Source organism: Manis pentadactyla, chromosome 7 (genome assembly GCF_030020395.1).
Source record: "Manis pentadactyla isolate mManPen7 chromosome 7, mManPen7.hap1, whole genome shotgun sequence".
Taxonomy (NCBI): domain Eukaryota; kingdom Metazoa; phylum Chordata; class Mammalia; order Pholidota; family Manidae; genus Manis; species Manis pentadactyla.
This window is the reverse complement of record NC_080025.1, coordinates 47,504,817-47,526,263: the sequence shown is the minus strand read 5'-3', so window position 1 is coordinate 47,526,263 and position 21,447 is coordinate 47,504,817. Positions and strand designations below refer to the sequence as shown.

At 49.3% G+C, this 21,447-nt stretch overlaps 1 protein-coding gene across 2 annotated transcripts in view; it reads left to right on the top strand.

Moving 5' to 3' along the window:
- Nucleotides 1-21,447, top strand: part of ABCA13 (ATP binding cassette subfamily A member 13) — a 390,923-nt gene that overhangs the window by 164,428 nt on the left and 205,048 nt on the right. For both annotated transcript variants that reach the window (XR_008998757.1, XM_057505338.1), the window contains exons 36-41: nucleotides 4,942-5,070; nucleotides 5,685-5,865; nucleotides 8,124-8,342; nucleotides 14,161-14,357; nucleotides 18,222-18,379; nucleotides 19,604-19,834. Coding sequence is in view for 1 of the 2 variants with exons in the window: in XM_057505338.1 (XP_057361321.1) it covers nucleotides 4,942-5,070; nucleotides 5,685-5,865; nucleotides 8,124-8,342; nucleotides 14,161-14,357; nucleotides 18,222-18,379; nucleotides 19,604-19,834 (1,115 nt within the window). In the remaining variant the exon portion in view is untranslated. The remainder of the gene's footprint in view (nucleotides 1-4,941; nucleotides 5,071-5,684; nucleotides 5,866-8,123; nucleotides 8,343-14,160; nucleotides 14,358-18,221; nucleotides 18,380-19,603; nucleotides 19,835-21,447) is intronic.

The window sequence follows — 21,447 nt, the reverse complement described above, 5'->3', positions numbered from 1 at the left end:
CAAAGTGAAAAGAAACTGGGTGGGAAGCAGCTGGGTATGAAAAAGTAGTAGTACGAGAAAGGCTGTTACAAGCTGCACTTACGAGGTCGGTTTGAAATGTGGGAAAAACTGGGGAGAGAGGAAACACTGCAGGAGGTGAGGGTGGTGGTGGGAGGAGCCGGGGTCGCCAGGGGCAGGGAAGAGGGGCAGGGTCAGCCTGGAGGTCACACAGCTGGGCCCGAGGACTGTGCTCTGCCTGCTAGGAAGACAGCAGGGAGACCAAAGGAAGCAGGAAACAGTCATTCACAAGGAGAAGGAAATCCTGTATTTGCCAAAAAAGGGACTCACACCCTTTGCACACACAATTAATAAAACAGAACCTGTTTTTGGACACGGCATGGCAATGTCTCAGAGTCTGCAGATGAGCACAAAGACCAGCAGCAACAGGTGGACCTCAGCAATGCCGAGATAGGCATATAGTGCAGCCAGGAATCCAGAAAGATCTGAATTTTCCTTGCAACCATCAGGACTTGCAGGGTGAGGAACCCGGTGGCAATACTGCCATTATTCAAGTTGGACACGGGGACTCTTGACACTTAGCTGGGAATCCCCCCCACCCCTCTGTGGCGCTCCAGTGCACTAGGCGGGAGTCCCACGGAAGCAGATCCTTAGGCTTAAGTCAGAGGCAGAGCAGTGTGAGGTCTGAGGGCTTTCCTTCTTCAGCCCTGGGCTGGGGCAGTTGTTTAATGGGGACGGTTTCCACTTTGCAAGATGAAGAGTTCTGCACATTGGCTGCACGACAGTGTGGTGGATTTCCCACTGCTCACCTGCACACTTGGAAGCTTGTAAGGTGGCAAATTAAAAAAAAAAAGGGAGGTGTCTAGTGTGCAGACGTGCCATTTTCTGGGTCATATTTCAAGGCAAGAAAGGGAATTGGGTGAGCACCTGAGGAAGGTGGCTGGGCCAAGGAAAACTGAGCAGTGGCAGGCACGCCCACCTGGGACAGCACGTGCAGCCTCCCTGGCCTCATGCAGCTGGGGACTCTCAGCCAAGCTGGTTTTCAGAAGAGCATTTTCTGTTTTCCTGAAAGGTAAATAAGGCCAACTTGGGGTTTGGAGAATAAGGGAAAGCTGTCTTCCTCGGGGGGTCAGGCAACCTAAATGCCAAACTTGGTGATCTTTAGGAAAGACCGGGCCTTGTGGGCCACACTGTGGACTTGCCCGCACTGCACTGGGAAAACCATGGTCTGCTGGCCGTCTTCTGTCACTGGTGCCCTCTTAGATGCCTTCAGGCTTCCTCACTGTGACTTCCCTTTAGAGGAAGGTCAGCGTGCCTGCCTGTTGTCTCCATGCACACATGCCTGCAATCCCATGGTTCTCATGGTGAATTTCTACTCCTTAATGTCACTGGCAACAGTTACTCATGAACTTGAGCTTTTAGTTATTTGAAAACCAGGTCTTCCTTGCCACATCCTACCAGGCACAAGGCTCTGCTCATAGACTCTAAGTCTCTCTAAATCCCCCTGGGTGGACCTTGCCAGGGGCATGTCTTTACCCCTTCATCAGGCTGCACATGTTCCGGAATCTCGACCATGTTGATTCCCATCAGATGGGATTTGACACCTCACAGAAGCAAATACAGAAGGGCCTGGGAGCCACATTTGAGTGGCGAGTGCCCACCTTCTCATTGTCCTTGGAGGGTCCAGTGCAGGTTTTATATTCTATTTGAGATTGTGCCACCAATCTCAGCTTTCAGTTACTGGGTAGTTAGGAAGCAAGACCAGAGTCTATTCCTGAGTAAAAGATCAAAATGCCAAGATCTTTACAACACAGATTTAAGAATAAGAAGACACAGAGGTGGCCAAAGATGACAGTGAATATTTTCCTTTTTTTTTAAGTCATGAAATTACTGATCCTTGGAATGTGCTTAGAGGCTAGATCTTAAGTGTCCTCTCCTGTTCCTTTCTGTGGAAACCACAGGAGAGGCTCTTGCTCATGTTTTCCCCTCTTCCTCTGCCTCCTGGCCTGTCGGAGGACTTTCCCCATGTGGCTCTGCGAGGTAGGCATGTCCCTCCTCCTGGGATCTGTAACAGACTATTTTTTCAATGGCAATTGTCTCCTGACCTGTTGGCCTCACCATGCCTGAATAATAATAAAACCTACATTTTACGACACCTATTCCCTGGGCCAACCAAAAAATACCCCTTCCCACGTTTCTAAAACATCCCTGGGAGGGTCACGCAAATTGGGAATCAGTTTTGAAGGCCTCCTCTGAATGGGAGGGTCTCCCCAGGTGGGGGGTGGGTGACAACCTGCTCTCTGTCTTGCACACACATGGATGCTTTTCTCTCCATTTTCTTCCACCTTTCTTTTCAGAAAGCAGTGGATAGGTTCGGACCCCAACACTTCCCACCCACAATATCTGCCTGCGGGTCCCCTGGGGATGCAGCATCTCATTCCTCCCTGACCTGCAGAGCTCAGAGTCAGTGGCTGGTGAGCTCACAGGCAAGCACCCACCCTATCAAATACTCTCTGTTTCAGACACTCTTCTTCATGTGCTCAAGTTAAATTTGATGCCACTTTATCTACGTAATTTCATTGATTCTGCTTTTATTACTGTAGGTTTTTGGGGGCAATGCTAATTAGTTCCTGGCCTGCATGAGCCAGTGGACAGTTCTCCTTGAGAAATGCTTAGTGTAAACTGAGGGCTTTTGCACATGTTAATGTGCCCAGTTGCGTTTGGCAATGGGAGGTGGTGCATGGCTTTTAGAGTGTGCACACAAAACAATTTTGAATTTAGAATGAAAAGGAAACTGCAGAGGAGGGCTCAGAGGCAGAGCAGACTCTGAACTGACCTGGATTTGGCATTCGTTTAGATTGATTAACTAGGAGGATTCTAAAGTCCAAACAGGTTAGAGCAGGGATGGTTTAATTAACAAATCAACTTTAACATTCAATTTATTTATAGTTCCCTTTTTCTAGCTGGGAAGGACCTCTCCACTCTCTCCCACCTTTCCGGCCCTGTGGCCATGACACCAGTTCAGGCTTACGTGGGCCATCTGATGCCTTGTAACTCCTGCCTGCTTCTCAGCACCCCTTTGCAGCTGCTAGGTCTGTCACACCCTGGGGTATTTGAGTCCCACTTGCCCTTCCAACAGGTGGTGCTGCCTCCCTGTCAGCTGCTTACCTTCATATGCTCACTTGCTCATGCCCACCTGAGCGAGGTCCCTCCACAGAAGACTGTGGCTTGGGGGGCACGAAGGGGTGCAAAGCACCTGACAGCATTTGGAGAAGTTTTCCAATGTATTTGTTTGCTTATTGTTGCCTTTCATTTCCACAAACTAGTCATCCCGGCTTGCACACAGGGCCTTATTCTGTGATTCCCATGAACTAGCTAATGAAAGTGGGTGCAGATGAGACAGACACATCTCCTGGCTTGTTTGAAGGGGTGACAGGAAGTATTTTCACTGTTGTGTGCATGTGTCCAGAGAGGCAGGTACTGAGGCCAGCAGGGATTAATCATGTGGCTTCTGCAGCTCACCAGCCTGGCGTCCTCAGATGAGTGCAGCTGGGAAGGGAGAGGCAATAATAGTACCCCCACATCGGGGGTTTGCAGGACCATGTGGATTAAAGACAGGTGGTGCCCAGAAGAGAGCGTGTGGGTGCACCTGTAATATGCGTGAGGATCCCCGCTTCCTGCACATGGAGCCTTGGTGTGTTTGGTCTGGGAGCACACCCTGCCTGCATTAGTTTCCCAGGGTTACCATAACAGAATACAGACTGGGAAGCTTGCAAAACTGACATTTATTCCCTCACCTTCTCGAAGCCGGATGTCCTAGATCAAGGTATCACACAGCAGGGCCTCCTGAAGCCTCTCCTGGGCATCTAGATGGGCCTCTAGCCCTGTGTCCTCACGTGGCCATCCCTGTGTGTGTCTGTGTCCTGATCTATTCTTGTAAGGACACAAGCCACATGGTATTAGGTCCTGCCCCTATGGACTTATTTAAACTTATGTATCTATTGAAAGGCTCTTTCTCCAGGTAGAGTCACATTCTGAGTTATTGGGAGTTGGGATTTCAACATGGGAACTTGGGGGACACAATTCAACCCATAACAAATTATAACAATGAGACTGTATACCAGCTCCACACCTTCCTTCATTCTGAAAGGTGACGGGCCATGCATTACCCTCCGTCTTGCTTCCTGGGACCTGATTATTGTGTGTTGGGTGTGTGACTCTCCTTTGCTTAATGGCCGCAGTGCAGACAGACGTCTTGCCTCATGTTGGCCCTTTACCTCTTCAGTTGCATGTAGAATTGAGACCACTCATCAAATTCAAGCTAGAATAGGTGTGTTCAAAGAAACTAAGAAGTGTTAATAATTAAATCCATTCATTTCCACATATAATGAGGGCACAGTGACCATTAAGTGGGTGGCGTGAATTTGGAGGCAGTGTTTGAAGAATGTTGATATGTCTCACATGGGAATGTTAACATTGTGAGTTATTCTTCTTTGTAGAAGTTTTAATTGATTAATTCTATTATGCTTTGAGTCCTTGTCTAGTAATCCGTGCAAACACCAAAGATAGACAAAGGAGGAGCAGCTATGTTAAAGGGCAATGGTGAGGGGCCAGGCTTTACTCTGGGGAATGTCAGCAAGCACTCAAGACTGTTGTTTCTATTGTTAAATAGCTGCCTGTGTATTGAACCCCTGCTCCGAAGGCCTCCTGGGGAAGTGGATGTGAGGGGCATTGCCCACAGCCCTGGGGCAGGCTGCAAGGCGGCCCGGTGCTCTGCGGTTAACACTGAGCTCCGGATCGTCACTGATTCCTACACAGGATATGCATGGGCCGCGCTAACATGAAATACCATTTTATATTAATTAGTTAAGATGTTCTATTATAAGGGTATTCTTCTAAACAGAAAAAAACTTAAACTGATTTTAATTGTATCTTATTTTTTAGGAACTTTTGGTTTAAGGAAACCATGGTATTTTCCCTTTACCACATCGTATTGGAAGACTTTGTGTGGTTTTGTGGTGAGAAGACAACGTGTCCTGGGTTCTGGCATCTTCTCCACTGAGAACTTTGACGGTAAGTTTGTGACGACTACTTCTACTGGACGCAGCGTTTTCCTTCTGGTCAGCCTTGGTTCTGGTTTTCAGTTCTGGCTGAGCCTCTGTAACTGTGTGCACCGCCCCCTAGCGGCCTCCCTTCAGGTGCTGTGGGCTTAGAAACACATCTACCAGGTTGCAAGAAAGAATCCCCCATGATATTTAACTAGTGGGCCAAGAACCCCAGGGTGTTACCTGTAGTTTACAGCCCCCTCTAAGCATATGTGCGTTTTTTAGAGAATTTGGAACACAACATGTGCCTGCAAGTGCTCACCTTCTTGGGAGACTATCCCTCATGGCCATTTTGGTGTGTAACCTGCCTGTCATTTTCCCTCTGCAGACACACATGGGTGTGTTTATTTTTATTTACCTACAAAATGAATGACATGAGGGTACAAACCTTATAATCAGTGATTCATTTAATTTTTGCCATTATATAATTTGCCTCCTAATTTTGGTGAAGAGGATTTTTGAATCTCTGTGTTCTCACAGAGCTAGAATCCAAGGGCAGGGTGGACGTGGCATTACAAAGCGTGAGCATGATTGTGGGGGCTCCCGAAGTCTTCTCTGGGTGAGTTTGTGTCTTCCTCTCAGGGTCACTGCAGCAGAACGGGAAAGGAAAGCATGAAGGAGGTACCTTGGGCGTCCGCCTGATATCTGTGACCAAGGTGTACGAGGGCCACAAGGCGGCTGTGCAAGACCTGACGCTCACCTTCCACGGACACCAGATCACAGCCCTGCTGGGGACCAACGGTGCCGGGAAGACCACCATCATGTAAGTCTGCTTCGCCTTCATGAACAAGAGCCTTTGATTCTTAAAACCCTCAGTTTACCTGTGAGATAGGAGGCTACATGTTCTTTCTTCTCCCTGTGTTTGAGTCTCAGCACAGGGGTTAGAGACCGAGGGAAGCCAGCCCTCTCCCCAGAGTGGCTGTGCCCATGCCTAGCAATTACCCCATGGTCTACAGCCGACTCAGAGGGGTGGCAGGTGGATTATTTTTCTTTTATTATTCTTTTGTTCCATGTAAGTAATTCACCATGTTTTGACTTTAGTTTTTGAAATTCTATGGCACTTTTCATTTTCTTACTACTAAGTTTTATTTTGTTTGCCTATTAAAGGAAGATGAAGTTTGGAATGATGTTTTCAAATTTTTTGAACACCTGAGTATTTTTTTCTCCTGTTTTGCATTTTGTGTGGTGATGTTCTTTTGAACCCTTGACTTTTGGTTTGAGATCCAGATTGACAGAGGAATCAAGTCAGGTGATCCCAGAGAATAATGAAGTCAAATGTTCATGACTCACAAAGCAGCCCTGAATTGGCTATGCAAATGGACTTGTGTAGGGCTAACCCACCAAAATTGCCAAATTTCTCTTTTGAACAAGTCACTTTCTTTTTGTTCCTTTTTAGGAGGACAAAAATATGTGTAGTTAAAAAGGTGAAAAGGACTATTTGCTTTGAACATATTAAGAAAGGTAGAAAAATAACGTTTATCAATTTTCAGCAATCTCATATAGAAAACAAATTGAAAGAAAAGAAATGGAATGTTTTCTTCTTTCCTCGGATGCTGAAACAGAGCTGAAGATCCTGCTGAGTAGATTTTTAGGGTTTTCAGATGGGGAAGATAAACATTACATGAATAATGACTCAGAAACCCAACATTTCACATATACTGTAATGCACATTTTTTACAAGGAAAATATGGTGTTGGTGTTAAGTGGAACCATGGAAGGTGCATGTGTAACTTTTTAGCAGTGAGAAAGTAGTCTAAAACCTTAACAATAAACTTCCTGAAACAAGTATTAGATTTGGAGTATTAGATAGGGAGCTTCTCTATGATGCTTGAGGGTCCCTGACTGCATCACCCTCAGTGTGTGTCCGAAGTGCATCTGAGTCATCCTACAGGGTTGTCCCTCCCTGGCAGCTCTCAGACAACAGGCTGAAAGGCAGTTAAAGGACAGGTTGTCAGTATTTAAAGGAAAAAGCTCTGAGACACATAGAGAATGTGTGTACCCTGTTTTACAGTGTCCCCAAAGAAGTTTGAAAATAATATAGCAAACAACTGATAAGCAAGTTGGTGGAGATGTAATTCATGTATGAGAAATGGTATTGTTTAAGTGTGCAGTTTGGTGAGCTCTAGAATAAGCCCTGCAGGGCATACAGAGCATTGCTACTCTCTCTGAGGTTCCCTATGAACACCTTGACCCTGGCCCCCAAGTGACCACAGCCTGCAATTGGTCACTGTATACAGTTTGCATATTCTGGAATGTTCTGGGATTTCATAAAAGGGATCATGCCTGGCGGCTTTCACTGTGTACGACATGGCAAATCATCTGCTGGGCCCTGAGGATCCCACTCTGAGAAAGCACTATGCTTTCTGTCCTTTCCCCTGTTGGTGAGATTGAGGTTGTTTCCAGTTGTTGGCAGAACAATTGTGTTAGCACCGTTGTGGACACACAAGTGTTACTGTCGGTTGCATAAGTCCTCAGGAATAGATTTGCTGTGTACCATGGAAGGTACATGTGTAACTTTTTAGCAGTAAGAAAGCAGTCTAAAACCTTAAAAAATAAACTTCCTGAAGCAAGGCAGCAGAGCTAGGCAGTCCTCAGGCTTCCTTTGGTCAAGTAGACCAGTGAGCTTCCAGAGACGAGCCACCTGAGCTGTAATGATGGGCAGGGATGGGAGCAGCCATGGCAGAAGGAAGGCCTGGCTGCAGTGCTGGGCATCCAGGTCCGTGCATTGTCTGGTTATGAGGACTGGGGAATATGCTGTTTCTATACCTGTCTCCTCATCTGTAAAAGAAAAATTGGATTTATACTCTGCCATGTAGCCATACTAGTCTATGTTGCAACATCTATCATAAGCCCACATGTCTAAGATCAGGACAGACAACAACATTCCAACTTTTCATTGACTGTGTAGAGAACATGTCAGGGTGTGCTCCTCACAGGACGTGAGCATTGCTCAGGAGCCATCCGGGTTGCTGGTGTTGGGCAGCCCTCTTGTGTACCCTGCTGACTTATCCTCTCTGGTAGATCCATGCTGACAGGACTCTACCCTCCCACTTCTGGGGCCATCATCATCAATGGCAAGAACATGCAGACAGACTTGTCCACTATCAGAATGGAGCTGGGGGTGTGTCCCCAGCAGGACATCTTGTTTGACAACCTCACTGTCCTGGAACACCTGCTGCTCTTCGCTTCCATCAAGGCACCGCAGTGGACCCAGAGCGAGCTCCGCCAGCATGTCAATAAGTCAGTATTGGTGCCCCTTGCTCCCTCTGCCCCCTGTAAACTGGGGAAGGGCATGAAGGGGACACTTTGGAAAAGTCTTCGGTGTCTTTATGAGAAGAGAGAATTTAGCAAACAGTTTTGACTGTGGGTTATGACACAGCCTCCTACACTGGGAATACAGAGAGGGCTTCTCAGGGAAGACATTGAATTTGATGTGATTTGTCTTTGAAGTGGGACACAGGTAAGCACAGATGGGGAGAAGGACACAGGTGAGCACAGGTGGGGAGTGGGGCTCAGGTGAGCACAGGTGGGAAGTGGGTGCAGGTGAGCACAAGTGGGGAGTGAGGTGCAGGTGACCACAAGTGGGGAGAGGGGCACAGGTGGGTGGTGTCTAGAGCAAGTGTTCTTGGGGGTGTCCTGAATGACAGAACTGGGTGTATGGAGAGCCAGCTGCACAAAGCCCAACTGGTCATGCAGAGGTGCTGGAATTTCCCCATGCAAGTAGGTGGTCATGGGCAGGGGAGGGCCATCAGCCCATGACCAGGAAGATTGTCTTGTCACAGCAGAGCAGACAGCATGGCTGCGGGGAGGCTGGAGACAGAGGAGCTGTGTGAGCAGGCGGTGGTGAGAGCCTGGTTCACCATTGCGCCAGTGAGGTGGGGCCCTGACTTGGAGGCTGTTCAGAGTTGAAGGAGCAGGTCCTCTGACCACCTGGCTGCCCAAGGTAGGGAGGAGAGGAGTTCAGGTGGTGGCTGAGTGCATTTCCACATGGAACCACATGAGGAAGACTTGAGTGGGGAGCACGCATCTGGGGAGGGGTGGGAGGGGGAGAGCCAGGAACCGGCGGCAAAGGGAGAGCCCCTCCCAGAGGCAGACACATGCTTGGACAACAGGGAGAGGGGAGAAGCCAAGGGCCCATGGCCAGAAAACAAGGTGGCATTTCAGGGAGAGGAGGCTAGGAGGATGGAGTGGATGGTGGGGAAACTGAGTCAAGGGCAGTGGTGAGTGGAAGTAGGTATCCCATGTGGAGCCATTGACTGGGGAAGTAGTAGTGGTCAGGTGGGCAGCTGCCCTGTCTGAGGAAGGTGGCCTTGGGCCAGGAGGTCAGAGTGGGCCCTGGGCACCCTCAGTGTGACTGACAGCACAAAGCAGAAGAGTTGCTGGGAGGGGTGGTGGCCCGTGTGTAAACACGCATGATTAACTGTACTGATCTCAGGAAAACAGGAAGCTAATGACTGCTGCTCATTTCTGTTTATTGTTATCTCAGAATAATTTTGCAAGCTTAATTTTTAAAAATTAGTATTTATAGTCTGCATTTCATTAATGAAGGCAAAGCACACAGGGTCTTGGTGTTTCATTCTGTGTGACCCTATTTCTTCAGCATAAGAAACATAAAAACGTGTGTTTCCACTTTAGTGGAATTCGACCTTCACAGTTCAGCAACAAAGAAAGGAGGGACGAGCCTTAAGACCGTTATGTGTTCCATGCACCTTTGTTGATCTTCCTGGAGGTGGAGTTCCACACTCCTCCTGGCAATTTGCACTTAATCCCTGCTTTGGTCCACCTTTCCATCCCCCTTGGCTTTAGAGTTTGTCCTGTGGACAGCCAGCAGGTGTGGGGACACTTGGCATTGCTGAGGGTCCTGGAAAAGTGGCCCCACTTGTGTGGGAAGAGGCTGTCACCAGGCAGGGGACTTGTGCTGTAAGAGCAGAGGAGGCCAGAAGGGTCCATGGAGGGTGGGGGGGCAGGAGAGGGGCTGACCCAATGTGGGGTTAAGAGCAAAGGGGACCTGGGACAGTCCCAGGTTTCTGCCCAGGCAAGCGGAATGTGGTATTGTTTCTCAAAATAAGAGAGCTAATCTGAGGAGTAGAGTAAGAAGAAAATGGGGAGTTGGCTTATTGAGGAGAGTTTGAGGGAAGAGGTGTCCAAAGCCAGGGCCCAGCAGCCAGCAGAGCTCCCAGCCTGGCCCATGCTGTCCACGTGGTGACAGGGGACAGGCACTTGTTTAGCACCTCTCTTCCCTGGGTACCCCTGGGGCCAAGCTCTAGGCATCTGACATGTGTGGGAACTCCTGGGCAATAGGCACACAGGTCGGGCCCTGTACCTGATGAGGGGGCTGAGGTTCAGGGAGGCAGGGTTTGGCCCAGATCCCCCAGGGCAAGGCTCATGTGGCTCCTCTCCCCTGGGTGGGTTGCTGAGCTGTAGAATCTGGGGATGTAGGCACCTGGGATGTGCAAGCTTGCTGAGAGGAGGAAGGGAAGTGGTACTCTGGCCCAATTTCTGGCCTCATTGCCCCAGCTGGGGCTCAGACACCCACTAGGGGGTTCCATGAGTCTGAGGAGTGAAGACAGTGAACAAGGGTGACAATGACTTAAAAATACAGTCCCTGAGCCATGGCGGGCAGGCACACCACCATGGCGTGGGGACCGAAGGAGCCTGGCTCACTACAGAGCCTGTGTCTGGACCATCAGTTCCTGTAATGGGGTCAGAGATGGTCCAGTTGCATACACGGGATCCCAGAAAGGCAGCTAGCCAGTACTGCAGTGTTGTCTTGTTGGAGATAAGAAACAAAACAAAACCAGACGGCAAACCCACAATGTGGGGGAGGCATGTGTATTACTCAGGGGTCAGGGTCTGAAAGCAGAGTGTCAGGGAAGCCCATGCTGTGGGTGACCCTGAGATCTCCTGTGAAGAGTGACGTTGGATGGTGGTGGTGTGCTTCTCCAGAAGCACCCACCAGGCCGGGGTCTTGGCTAGCATCAGCTTGAAATCCGTTGCTGGGCTTTGGGACAGGCTGTAGGATGGTGGGAACAAATCACAGCTCTTGCTGGGTAGATACTCACACTCTGAGGGTCACATGTGAATTAAGTCTGAGCTGATGGAACAAACCTCATGGGAAATATCCATAAAATCCTGGATGGTGCCGCACATTTTATACACGGTGGTTTCTTCTTTTCCCCTGTCTTAGAGCTCACACTGTGGGCAGGTTCAGTGGGCATCTGAGGCTGTTCTGTACTGCAGGGGGGGTGGCTGGTTCACATCTCCCCATGTCTTCAGAAGTGGCTATTATAATAATCGTACTAATGACAGCAGAGGCTTGGATATACAGGGAAAACACTTTGTGCAATTTAAGCCTATCCTAAATTGGAGTGGGTACTTTATGAGAAATGGCCTCACATTAGTAAAGGGAAAATTGGGTATGTGCAACCTAATTTTTAAAAACAAGTCACAGGTCAGTCACCTATTTTAATTAATAAAGTGCCTCTGCTCTGTACTACAGCTAACTCTATGTGATTGTGATTGGACCTAAATCAGGTCCCTAACAAAGCCACAGGGGCCAGGGGCTTCGTCTTATTTGGGAGCAGACCACCTTAATAGTTATCAGTTGGCTGTGTGTTACCTAGCAACGCAGCCAATTTGCACAAAAGCAATCGGAGTGAGATCGTGTTTTAGGACAGTAGTTCTCAATTAGAGGGAGTGAAAACTGAAAGCATTTGGTTTAAAGCCAACACACTCATATCAGGCTGTGGTAGCACCCGCTGGGGCTCCTGAATGTGCAGCTTGATCAAAATGTGGGTTCGAGAGGTAGGATCCCTGGGGGACTCTTTAGAGTGAATGTTTGTCAAGAGTCAGGCCGTTACTGGGTGGCCCATAATTTGGCCTTGGGAAGATAAGGGAAGTCCAAAGAGGAGCTTTATCAGGCCACTGAGTCTACGAGACATCATGTAGTTCACACGAGCCCTCGGAATTCTGGCGTACACACAGGACTCAGGTGGAGGCTGATTTGAATTGATTTGTTGGGTGGTGATGAGATGGTGGAGGTCACGTAGGCAGGTAGCCACATGGGCACAAAAGACTGAGCCCTGGACTCTCCAGCATGGAAGGTGGAGACCCAGGGAGGGAAGGCAAGGTCACCAGGGAGAAGTCAGGGGGCGTGTACATCCAGTGTGCTGAGGTCAAGTCAAATGAAGACTGAGGTTTGAACCTTGGGTTTAGTACATGGAGGTCACTGGGGGCCTTGACCACAGCAACTGCCACAATCAGATGGAGAGAAGTCAGAGAATGGAAGGAGGAGTTGGAAGTGGCACTTCTTCCCGGGAGCTTTGCTATAAAAGAGAACAGAGACACAAGCCAGTGTCCAGGTGAAACAATGCTTCAGACCCAGAGTGGGTGTTTGGGGCAGAGAGGAAGTGGCCTGCCAGGCGTGGACCTGCCCAAGGGGTGAAGTGACTGCAGGAGCAGGGCTGCCGTCCAAGATATGGGGGTGCAGTTGGGCATAGGGACCACAACCCAGGGAGGAGGAGGTGCCTCCAGGTGGCAGTGGACTGTGGAGCTTTGTGGGGGTGGGGAGGGCTGGTGGCAAGGGTTAGCTGGCTAACACGTGGTGGTCAGAGTAGGGAGCCTGGCATTGGGCCTGGATAGCTGTGATTTGGAAGGTCCAGTGTAGCTTGTGGTAAGCGGCTGAGATCGGGTTGACTTAAAACAAACAGAGTGGAGGGGTTTGATTTAACACAGCAAGTTATTAGATTTGCACTTTGGGAACATCTGACATCTTCCTGATGTGGCTTTCTGTTTGCTTGCTCAGCCAATTGCTCTCTGGCTAACGTGACTAAGCTGGGCTCACCAGGGACTCCTCCTCAGCTGTGCTGACATCACCCAGGTGGGGAGGTGTTGGTGGCATGTCTAACTGGGGATGGAAAGCAGGAGCGCACAACACCACTGTAAATGCAGGGTGAAGCTACCAGTAGGGGAGGTGCTGCAACCTTGAAGTAAAGCAGAGCGCATAGGCTGAGCAAGACATTGAGAAGCTGGCCTGCCCCTTGGGATAAGGATGGGAGTATGTATACATGAAACAGACCTGGGACATTAACTTAGTGATCAGGCAAGCCAGTTCTTGGGGTTTCACCCACGTCTTTGCTTAGGATTCTGCAACTTTCTAGGACCCAGCGCTTCCTGAAGCTCGGCAGTGTGGACCATGCCACTGGTCCCTCTCGCCCAGTCCCCTCCTTCTGACTGTCTGCTGGCAATCGGGAAGCTGTGCATCGCCTGCCCCTCAGCTGGGAGGAGTCAGCTTTGGTCTGAGTGCTCACGGACAGGTTTGGGGAAGGTGCTGCCGAAGTGGATGTTCAACGATGAGTAAGGCTTGGAGGTGACAGGAGGGGTAGGCATCTGTACAGAGTGAATGGGCGCCTCGGCTGAAAGTGGACAGGTTGCCTGTGAGGAGGTCATGGACCTATAGAAGGAGGTGACACTTCACATAGGAAGGTTGGCTTTGTGCTGGGGATACTAAACCATGACTCTTGAGACTGAATATTTAACCAGAGTTAGAGGGCTTGTTCTCACATTAATGTGTCTTACCAATTCTACTCTGCACATGGCGTTTCCTGGAAACCTCCCAATAACTCAGCTGGAAGGTGGGCTGGTCCAGTTTAGAGCATGTGGGCCAGAGTCTGAGGGCCTCTCCAGACCACCCGCTGGGGTGCTGTGAGCTGGGCCTCTCTCCTCCAGCGCACTAGCGCACGGGCCATTCCACCATCCTCAGGAGCGCGTGAGGCAACGTAGGTGTTTTGGCAGGAGGTTTGAGTGGAAGGAAGAGAAAATTTCCAGAGAGGAGACAAATGTTTCTAAAAAGAATACTTGGCAAGCCCCCTGAGCAGGCGTCATGACTGGTCCTTTGGCAGGGTTCCACCCGAACCTCAGGAAGGCGACGCTGCTATGTCAGGACTCAGGGTGCCAGTGGCTTATAAAGATCCTGGTCATTGCAAGTCATTTACGAGTGAAATTGGAAGTGGAGCATTAAGACTTCTGGGGAAGAGTGACGTCTTTGTTTTCATTTCAGAACGCTTCGGGATGTGGAGTTAACGCAGCACCGGCACAAACAGACCCGTGTCCTATCCGGAGGCATGAAGAGGAAGCTGTGCATTGGCATCGCGTTTGTGGGCCCGTCGCGGACTGTGGTTCTGGATGAACCCACCAGCGGGGTGGACCCGTGCTCCCGCCGCGGCATCTGGGACATCCTCCTCAAGTACCGGCAAGGTAGGCACCAGCCGCCTTTTGCTTTGTCTTCCCACAGTGTTGGGGCCCAGGAAGAGGATGTCATCGCACATGCAGAACCAGGTCATCCCATAAGGATACATTGCCTCTTCAGAAAAAGACATTTTTGCAAGAGCTTAGAGATCAATCTGTAGTGTGACATCTCCACAGTTGTAGGAATTCCTGACCTGTGTCTGAGCTCCTGAAGTGATGCAAGTGGGTGTTATCAATGCATGCTGTATGTGGTTTTAATTGAAATTGTATCCATCCACATTGTGTTCCACTCTGGAATCACAGATTATTAGGAGAGGCATCCTCACTATAATTTGGAACGAGCCCTCCTTTTCTCATGTGAGGACACTGAGGTGCAGACAGGGGCATGTGATTTGCTTATGGCTTCAGAGCAAGTTCTCTGAGCCCAGCGGGGACGAGGGCCTGCCTGGTTTCGAGGCCTTGCATCTCCCCCGTGTTGTTAGGTGTTTCCAGTTTAGGGCACCGGGTGGGCAGTTACTCATTTCCAGCTTCTGACTCTTTTTGCGAGGCCAAGGGCTGGGAAGCCTGCTGGAGGCCTTCCGTCGGAGACACCCTCATTGGGAAGGAACCATGGGGCTGGGGAGGCACGTGTGGACTGCTGAGCAAGTGTGGGAGAGTGAGGTGGCAGGGTTACTTCAGGAATTGTTAAAGGTTATTTGGTGTTCTTTTTTGCCTTTTGAGTACAAAATTTCCTTCTGATTTGATCTGGAGCCTCCATCTCCCTGGGGAGATTGAGATCTGCTAACCTAGGAAATGCCGAGAAGGGACTAGGAGGAAGCCCCCCTGTCTTTTAGCAGTTGGAGGGCTACATCCAGAAGACTTGGGCCATCCAGTTCTCTTTAAGGTGGTCAAGATGCTCCTGTCTGTCATTTAAAGCTTGGTCATAGTCTGGGATCAGGGAGGGAGGATGGCACAAAGGGGACACGAAAGGACAGTCCTGTCTCTTTCTGCCTCAGAAGTGGAGGAGGGTGTGGAGGAGGCAGGAAAATGCAGGGAGACGTGGCTTCCTGTTCCTTTCTGGGCACTGGCCTGGGGTGGGCAGTACACCAGAGGAGTGAGATCGTCTCAAGGGTGTGGGCTCCTCTGACCTTGTGCAGCTGCATCAAAGTCCGTGAGGACGAGCAGAGGGTGGGGTGCTGGGAAGCACTGCAGTTGTTGCCCCTCACTTCCCTGTCCCCAGGTGTGGCACTGAGAGGGGGATGGGACTGCGGGAATGCTGCCCCAGAGTAGGGGACGGACCTGGAAGCTTGGGGGAGACTTGGGGCTGGTGGCTACCTGGGCTCAGGTGAAGCCCAGAGAACAGGGAGCTCTGTGCTCTGACCTGCTCAAGCCTTAAAGTTGGGGAGGGGGCAGCAGCAGGTGGCCTCGGCCATCACCTGGAGCCCACAGGATGCTGAGCACACTGCGCCTGTAGATCCTAACCCTTCCCACTGCCACCATACCACAAGGCCCAGGTTTCCCTTGCCTGAGTGCCCTTTGGGGAGAGAAACAGCAGGACCAGAAGTGAGAAACTGTGACCTTTCTATGCAAGAGATTCTGTATTCCTCTGAAAGAGACTGCTGACATTTTTAGATTAAAACTAATTAGACTGGATTAAATAATTTCCCTGCCACCCTGAGTGGGGCTGATGAAGGAGACAGGGAACGAATAGACTCCATCGACCCTGCCTGTGTGAGCTGGGGTGTGAGTGAGTCCCTCCAGCCTGCCACTTGTGTGCTGTGAAAGCCAGAGTTGGAATCTTCAAAGGTTGGCTGACAGAACATTTGAGTCATGAGCATACTAGCAGCTGTGGACAGAAACCAGATGTGATGAAAGCCTCAGAAACAGTGTTCTTCAAAATCTGTCATTACACCTGAAATCTTTTCTCACTGTCCTTGGCCGTTTAGCAGAGGTGTTTGTCTGTGGAGGCTCCTTTGCGATAGTCTCTGCACTGGTCGCAGTGCAAAATCAATAAGATGTAAATGGATCACATAGATGGTGCTAGAAGAAAAATACATTTTCAAGCATTAGAATGTGTAGCTGTTTCTGGAAACAGTCCCAAGGCTCCAGGTAACTGTGCCATGGCTTTGTGGGGTGGGTCTAAGGAATGCACAAGAACAAAGGCTTCTGCTGGGTAGAAAGAGATTCTCTATAGGAATGTCAGTCCATCAGGGCTCAGCCCCCGGACTTTACTTGGGCTATGTGTCTGCTATGACATGTAGTGCTGAGAAAGCTCTCCTTCAGCCCTGGTGCCAGTACTTTAAACCCTCTGTGGAAGGAGAAATAGGGAAGGAAAAGATCCTGGAGAAGATGAGTGCAGGACAACTAAATTCCTCTGCATGATCACACTCCTGCCTACACTTCCTGTTCAACCCTGGAGAAATGATCTCCTTCTTCTGGGCTTCAGTTTTTCCATTTGCAAATGGAGACACTTTGTACCATCTCACAGGATTTTGTATATGGAAGAACATGGCTGGGTGCTCAGTTGAGGGCAGGTCATCATCATAATTAAAAGGGACAAGAGAGGTTGAATTTGGGAAGTACCATTTTTGGAGGAGAGTAGGTAGAACATACCATCTGATGGAAGATTGGGATGTATCTTAAGTTTCCTTAATGTCTGGTGAGAAACCATCATGAATCAAAATCTGTGAACTCAACCTGCATATTTTTGGAGTTTACATTCCAGGTGACTTTATCTTAGACTCCTTCACTGTATGGGGACCTATCACCTGAGCTGCAAGGTAGGGCTAATAGTTGTGTCCAAGCTGACCCTAACCCCAGATGGGGGACTGAGTGTGTTTTCTTAGCTTTGAAGACTTCCATGTAAGGAAGATGGCCTTGGTACTGGGGACACAGCTGTGGAGACTGTGGGTGCCATGGGCCCACACCCCTGCCTGCTGTGCCTGGGTCTACAGTTCCTGGTTTCTTTTTAGATGCCTGTTCAAAGAAAAAAAATAAAAAGAGAATTCTGGTCTTTTCATCTATTTCTATTTTATAAATTAGAATTGGCAGAATTGGGCTCGACTGGTATAGGCCAGTGGGGCACATGTCATAGCTAAAAGCCCCAAGATCTGTCTATGTAACTGGAGTGAACATTACAGAAACATCTTTTACAGTATCAGGCTCCTCCCTCCTGAGGTGAATCTGAGCTTTATCCTCCTCTAGCAGAGGTGGTAAAACTTGACAAGATGCTAGAATTGATGGGGGGCATAAGAACTCCACATTTGTTTATGCGGAAAGTGGCCATGTTCATGGGGCTCAGTGATGTTGCTATTCCTGGGGAGGCCCTGGCTCAGGTCCCCACCTCCCTGCTGGCTGTCCCCACCCTCCCCACTCTGGAGGGCCAGGCTGCGATTGGCCTCTCCATGGAGGGGCACATGTGATGGAGACACGTGTGCAGTGACATCACCCAGACTGCAGAGGGTGTCAGCATGCACCGCGGCTGCTTCCTCTGCCTTAGCACTGCATTTGCTTTTCTTCCAAGATGTGGCCTTCTTAGTGAATGAGATGATTGTCCAAAATCGGAGGGGCAGAGGGAGATGGCCACCGGCTACATTTGCTCAGTGACCTGCCTCTGGAACTTTCAGAGCAGGGTGGAGATGGAGGCTGGACACAGGGACTGTGTGCTCCATGGCTCAGCTCCACCCTCTGGGGGAGTGTGGGCACCCCCTGGTTCAGGGGTGTGGAGGCTCAGAGAAACTGACCTATGGTGAAGTTACTGCTACAGATCACGGTTTTCTGATTTGAAAGCTGGCCATGATTTAAATCATTTCCCAGGGCTCCCTTTGGAAGAACAGATGACAGCACCCCTCTGGGTGTTTGCATGTGATTCTGATGTCCCCTTTCTTGATGCAGGTCGTACAGTCATCTTCACTACCCACCACCTGGATGAGGCAGAGGCGCTCAGTGACCACGTGGCCGTCCTGCAGCAGGGGCGGCTCCAGTGCTGTGGGCCCCCCTCCTGCCTGGCAGAGGCCCACAGTCAGGGGCTTAGCCTGACGCTCACCAAGCAAGTAAGCAAACGATGCAGATGGGGGACAGGCACCCTACGTGGGCACAGGAAACACTGTGAATCCTATAGAAGAACAGCACTTTACACGTTGGATTCAAACCTTCATAACAAATATTAATTCTGAATTCACACGGGCATACCCGCTGTGGGTCTTGGGGGCTGGATGCAAAGGGCATGTGGTCTCTGCACAGGGCCCTCCAGGGCTCAGTACAGGAGAAAAGAGTGTGCCTGGGAAGGAAGGAGCAGAGGATGATAATTATATGGGTATAGGTGACATAAGTACTGGGGTGGGCCTGGTGATTGGGCAGGGTGTTGGGGAGCACCCTGGACAAGGGCCCTCCTTGGAGCACAATTGCCCAGAAGTGAATAAATCCCCTGGGGCTGGCAATGCACTCAGCCCTGTGAGCCCAAGAGCCTTTGATGCCAAAGGAGTCAAATGAGAGAAGCATGGGAGGGTGACAGGCTTCCTGGAAGTGTCTGGCCAGGCAGCATCATGTCCTAGACATCCCAGAGGTATTTTTCTGGCAGTGGTACTCTGCTTAGGAGGCTAAGGCCTTGTCACAGTGCAGAGGCAGACAGCATGGGCCCCAAGAGATTCAGAGTGCATGTTAGGGGCCCCATCCTGGCCACAGTGGAGTCCTGACCCCATCCTGGAGTCAAGCAGGACAAGCGGAGGTGGCTCTGGGGTGGGACTCGGGGGTGGGCCTCCCATTGCCTCCCATTGCCTCCCATTGCCTGGTGGCTCTGCCTGACCCTTGGTGGCCCCCAGGTCGGTCTCCCATTTGCTGTGGTGACTGCAGGGTGAGTGCCTTTCCATCCTGAAGCGGCTTCTTTCCTTTGTGGGTGGGAAACCTTATTTTCTTTGGAAGAAGACTTCACCCTGAGGCTGTGGCCCAGCTGTGAGGCCAGAGGCACCTCCGTGATCGTCCCCAGTACAGAGGGTGTCTCATGAGAACAGACCTCTCACAGGCGTGCCCAGTGGGACCTTGTAACTGAGGTGGGCATGGGGTATGGCTTTCCAGGTTTATTACCACAAAGTCCTGTTTAAGCAGGAGGAAGTACAGTGCATCCTTGAAATGCCTGTTGTAAAATGGGATCTCTTGACTTTGCTGCTTTTTGAGTTTTCAAAAAAATTTGTTCACGGGTGTATGTGGAGTCAGGCGATGCACCCTCGGTATATTAGCACTTACATTCCCTCCTGGCTCCTCACGGTTTTCTTTGACAGCCCTCTGTTCTGGAGGCCGATGACCCGAGGGACACAGCTGCTGCTACGTCTCTGATCCAGAGCTTCATCCCACAAGCCTTTCTGAGAGACAGCAGTGGGGGCGATCTGAGATACACCATTCCCCAGGACGCGGACAGAGACGGCTGGAAAGGGCTCTTCCAGGCCCTGGAGGAGAACCTTCAGCAGCTGCACCTGACCGGCTATGGGATTTCAGACACCACCTTAGAGGAGGTCAGGAGGGATTAGGAGGGATAGAGGCATGCTTCTATTGTTCATGTTCACTTGCTGCTTCATGTCCAGAAAGATGTGATGTGATGGGGAACAGGGCACATGTCAGTCATGTCAGGTTCTGATTGCTGTCAGGCACAGTGTAAACCAACATGGAATTTCATAACCCTGACGAAGACTCTTGTTCTTTCAGGGAAATAAGCATTTTTATATTTGAGAAATTCAGCATCTTTAATCCAGAATCATTAGAAGTGAGGACAATTTCAGTAGTAGTGGTTGGCTGGTGACTTCTCTTTTCCCTGTGGGTCCTCTGCTCAGGAGGCCATGGCCATACATGGGGAAAAAGAGATGTTCATGAGGTCAAACACTGGAACACTGCTGACGCCTGGCTCACCCTCACTCCACCACTTCCACTGTCCCCTCACCTGTGGCTGAGATGGATGACACCAGCCACTTAGTTTGGTTTGTTTTTTTCATGGTTCTTTTTTTTTTTTGAGGTTTCTTTTTTTTTTTTTTTATTGAAGGGTAGTTGACACACAGTATTACATTACATTAGTTTCAGGTGTACAACACAGTGATTCAACATTTATATACATGATAATTCTAGGTACCAGCTATCACCATACCAAGCTGTTACAATATTTTGACTATATTCCTTATGCTATGCATTACATCCCGGTTACTTATTTATTTTACAATTGGAAGTGTGTTTATATATATATATATATATATATATATATATATATATATATATATATACTTTTTTTGTGCGTGTGTGTGTGTGTGAGGGCATCTCTCATATTTATTGATCAAATAGTTGTTAACAACAATAAATTTCTGTATAGGGGGGTCAATACTCCATGCACAATCATTAATCCACCCCAAGCCTAATTTTCGTCAGTCTCCAATCTTCTGATGCATAACGAACAAGTTCTTACATGGAGAACAAATTCTTACATAGTGAATAAGTTACATAGTGAACAGTACAAGGGCAGTCATCACAGAAACTTTCGGTTTTGCTCATGCATTATGAACTATAAACAGTCAGTTCAAATATGAATATTCATTTGATTTTTAAACTTGATTTATATGTGGATACCACATTTCTCTATTATTATTATTTTTAATAAAATGCTGAAGTGGTAGGTAGATACGAGATAAAGGTAGAAAACAGAGTTTAGTGTTGTAAGAGAGCAAATGTAGATGATCAGGTGTGTGCCTGTAGACTATGTGTTAATCCGCGCTAGACGAGGGCAATAAACATCCATGTATGCAGAAGATTTCTCTCAGAACATGAGGGGGGAGGTTCTAAGCCTCACCTCTGCTGCTCCCCATTTTCTCACTAGATGGCCCCCTGCGACTGTGCCTGTCTTAGGTTGTTCCTCCCTTGAGGAATCTTACCCGTCTCTGGCTAACCAGTCATCTTCCGGGGCCATACAGGGAAATGTAAAGTTGGTAAGTGAGAGAGAAGCCTTATTGTTTGAAAAGGTTAGCTTTTTACTTCTTTGCATATTTATGCCCTGTGGCTTCTATGCCCAGCATTTGTCTTGAGGTGTCTTTACCACTTGGAAGAATTATGATACTCAGTAAATTCGACATGTGGCACGAGTTCTATT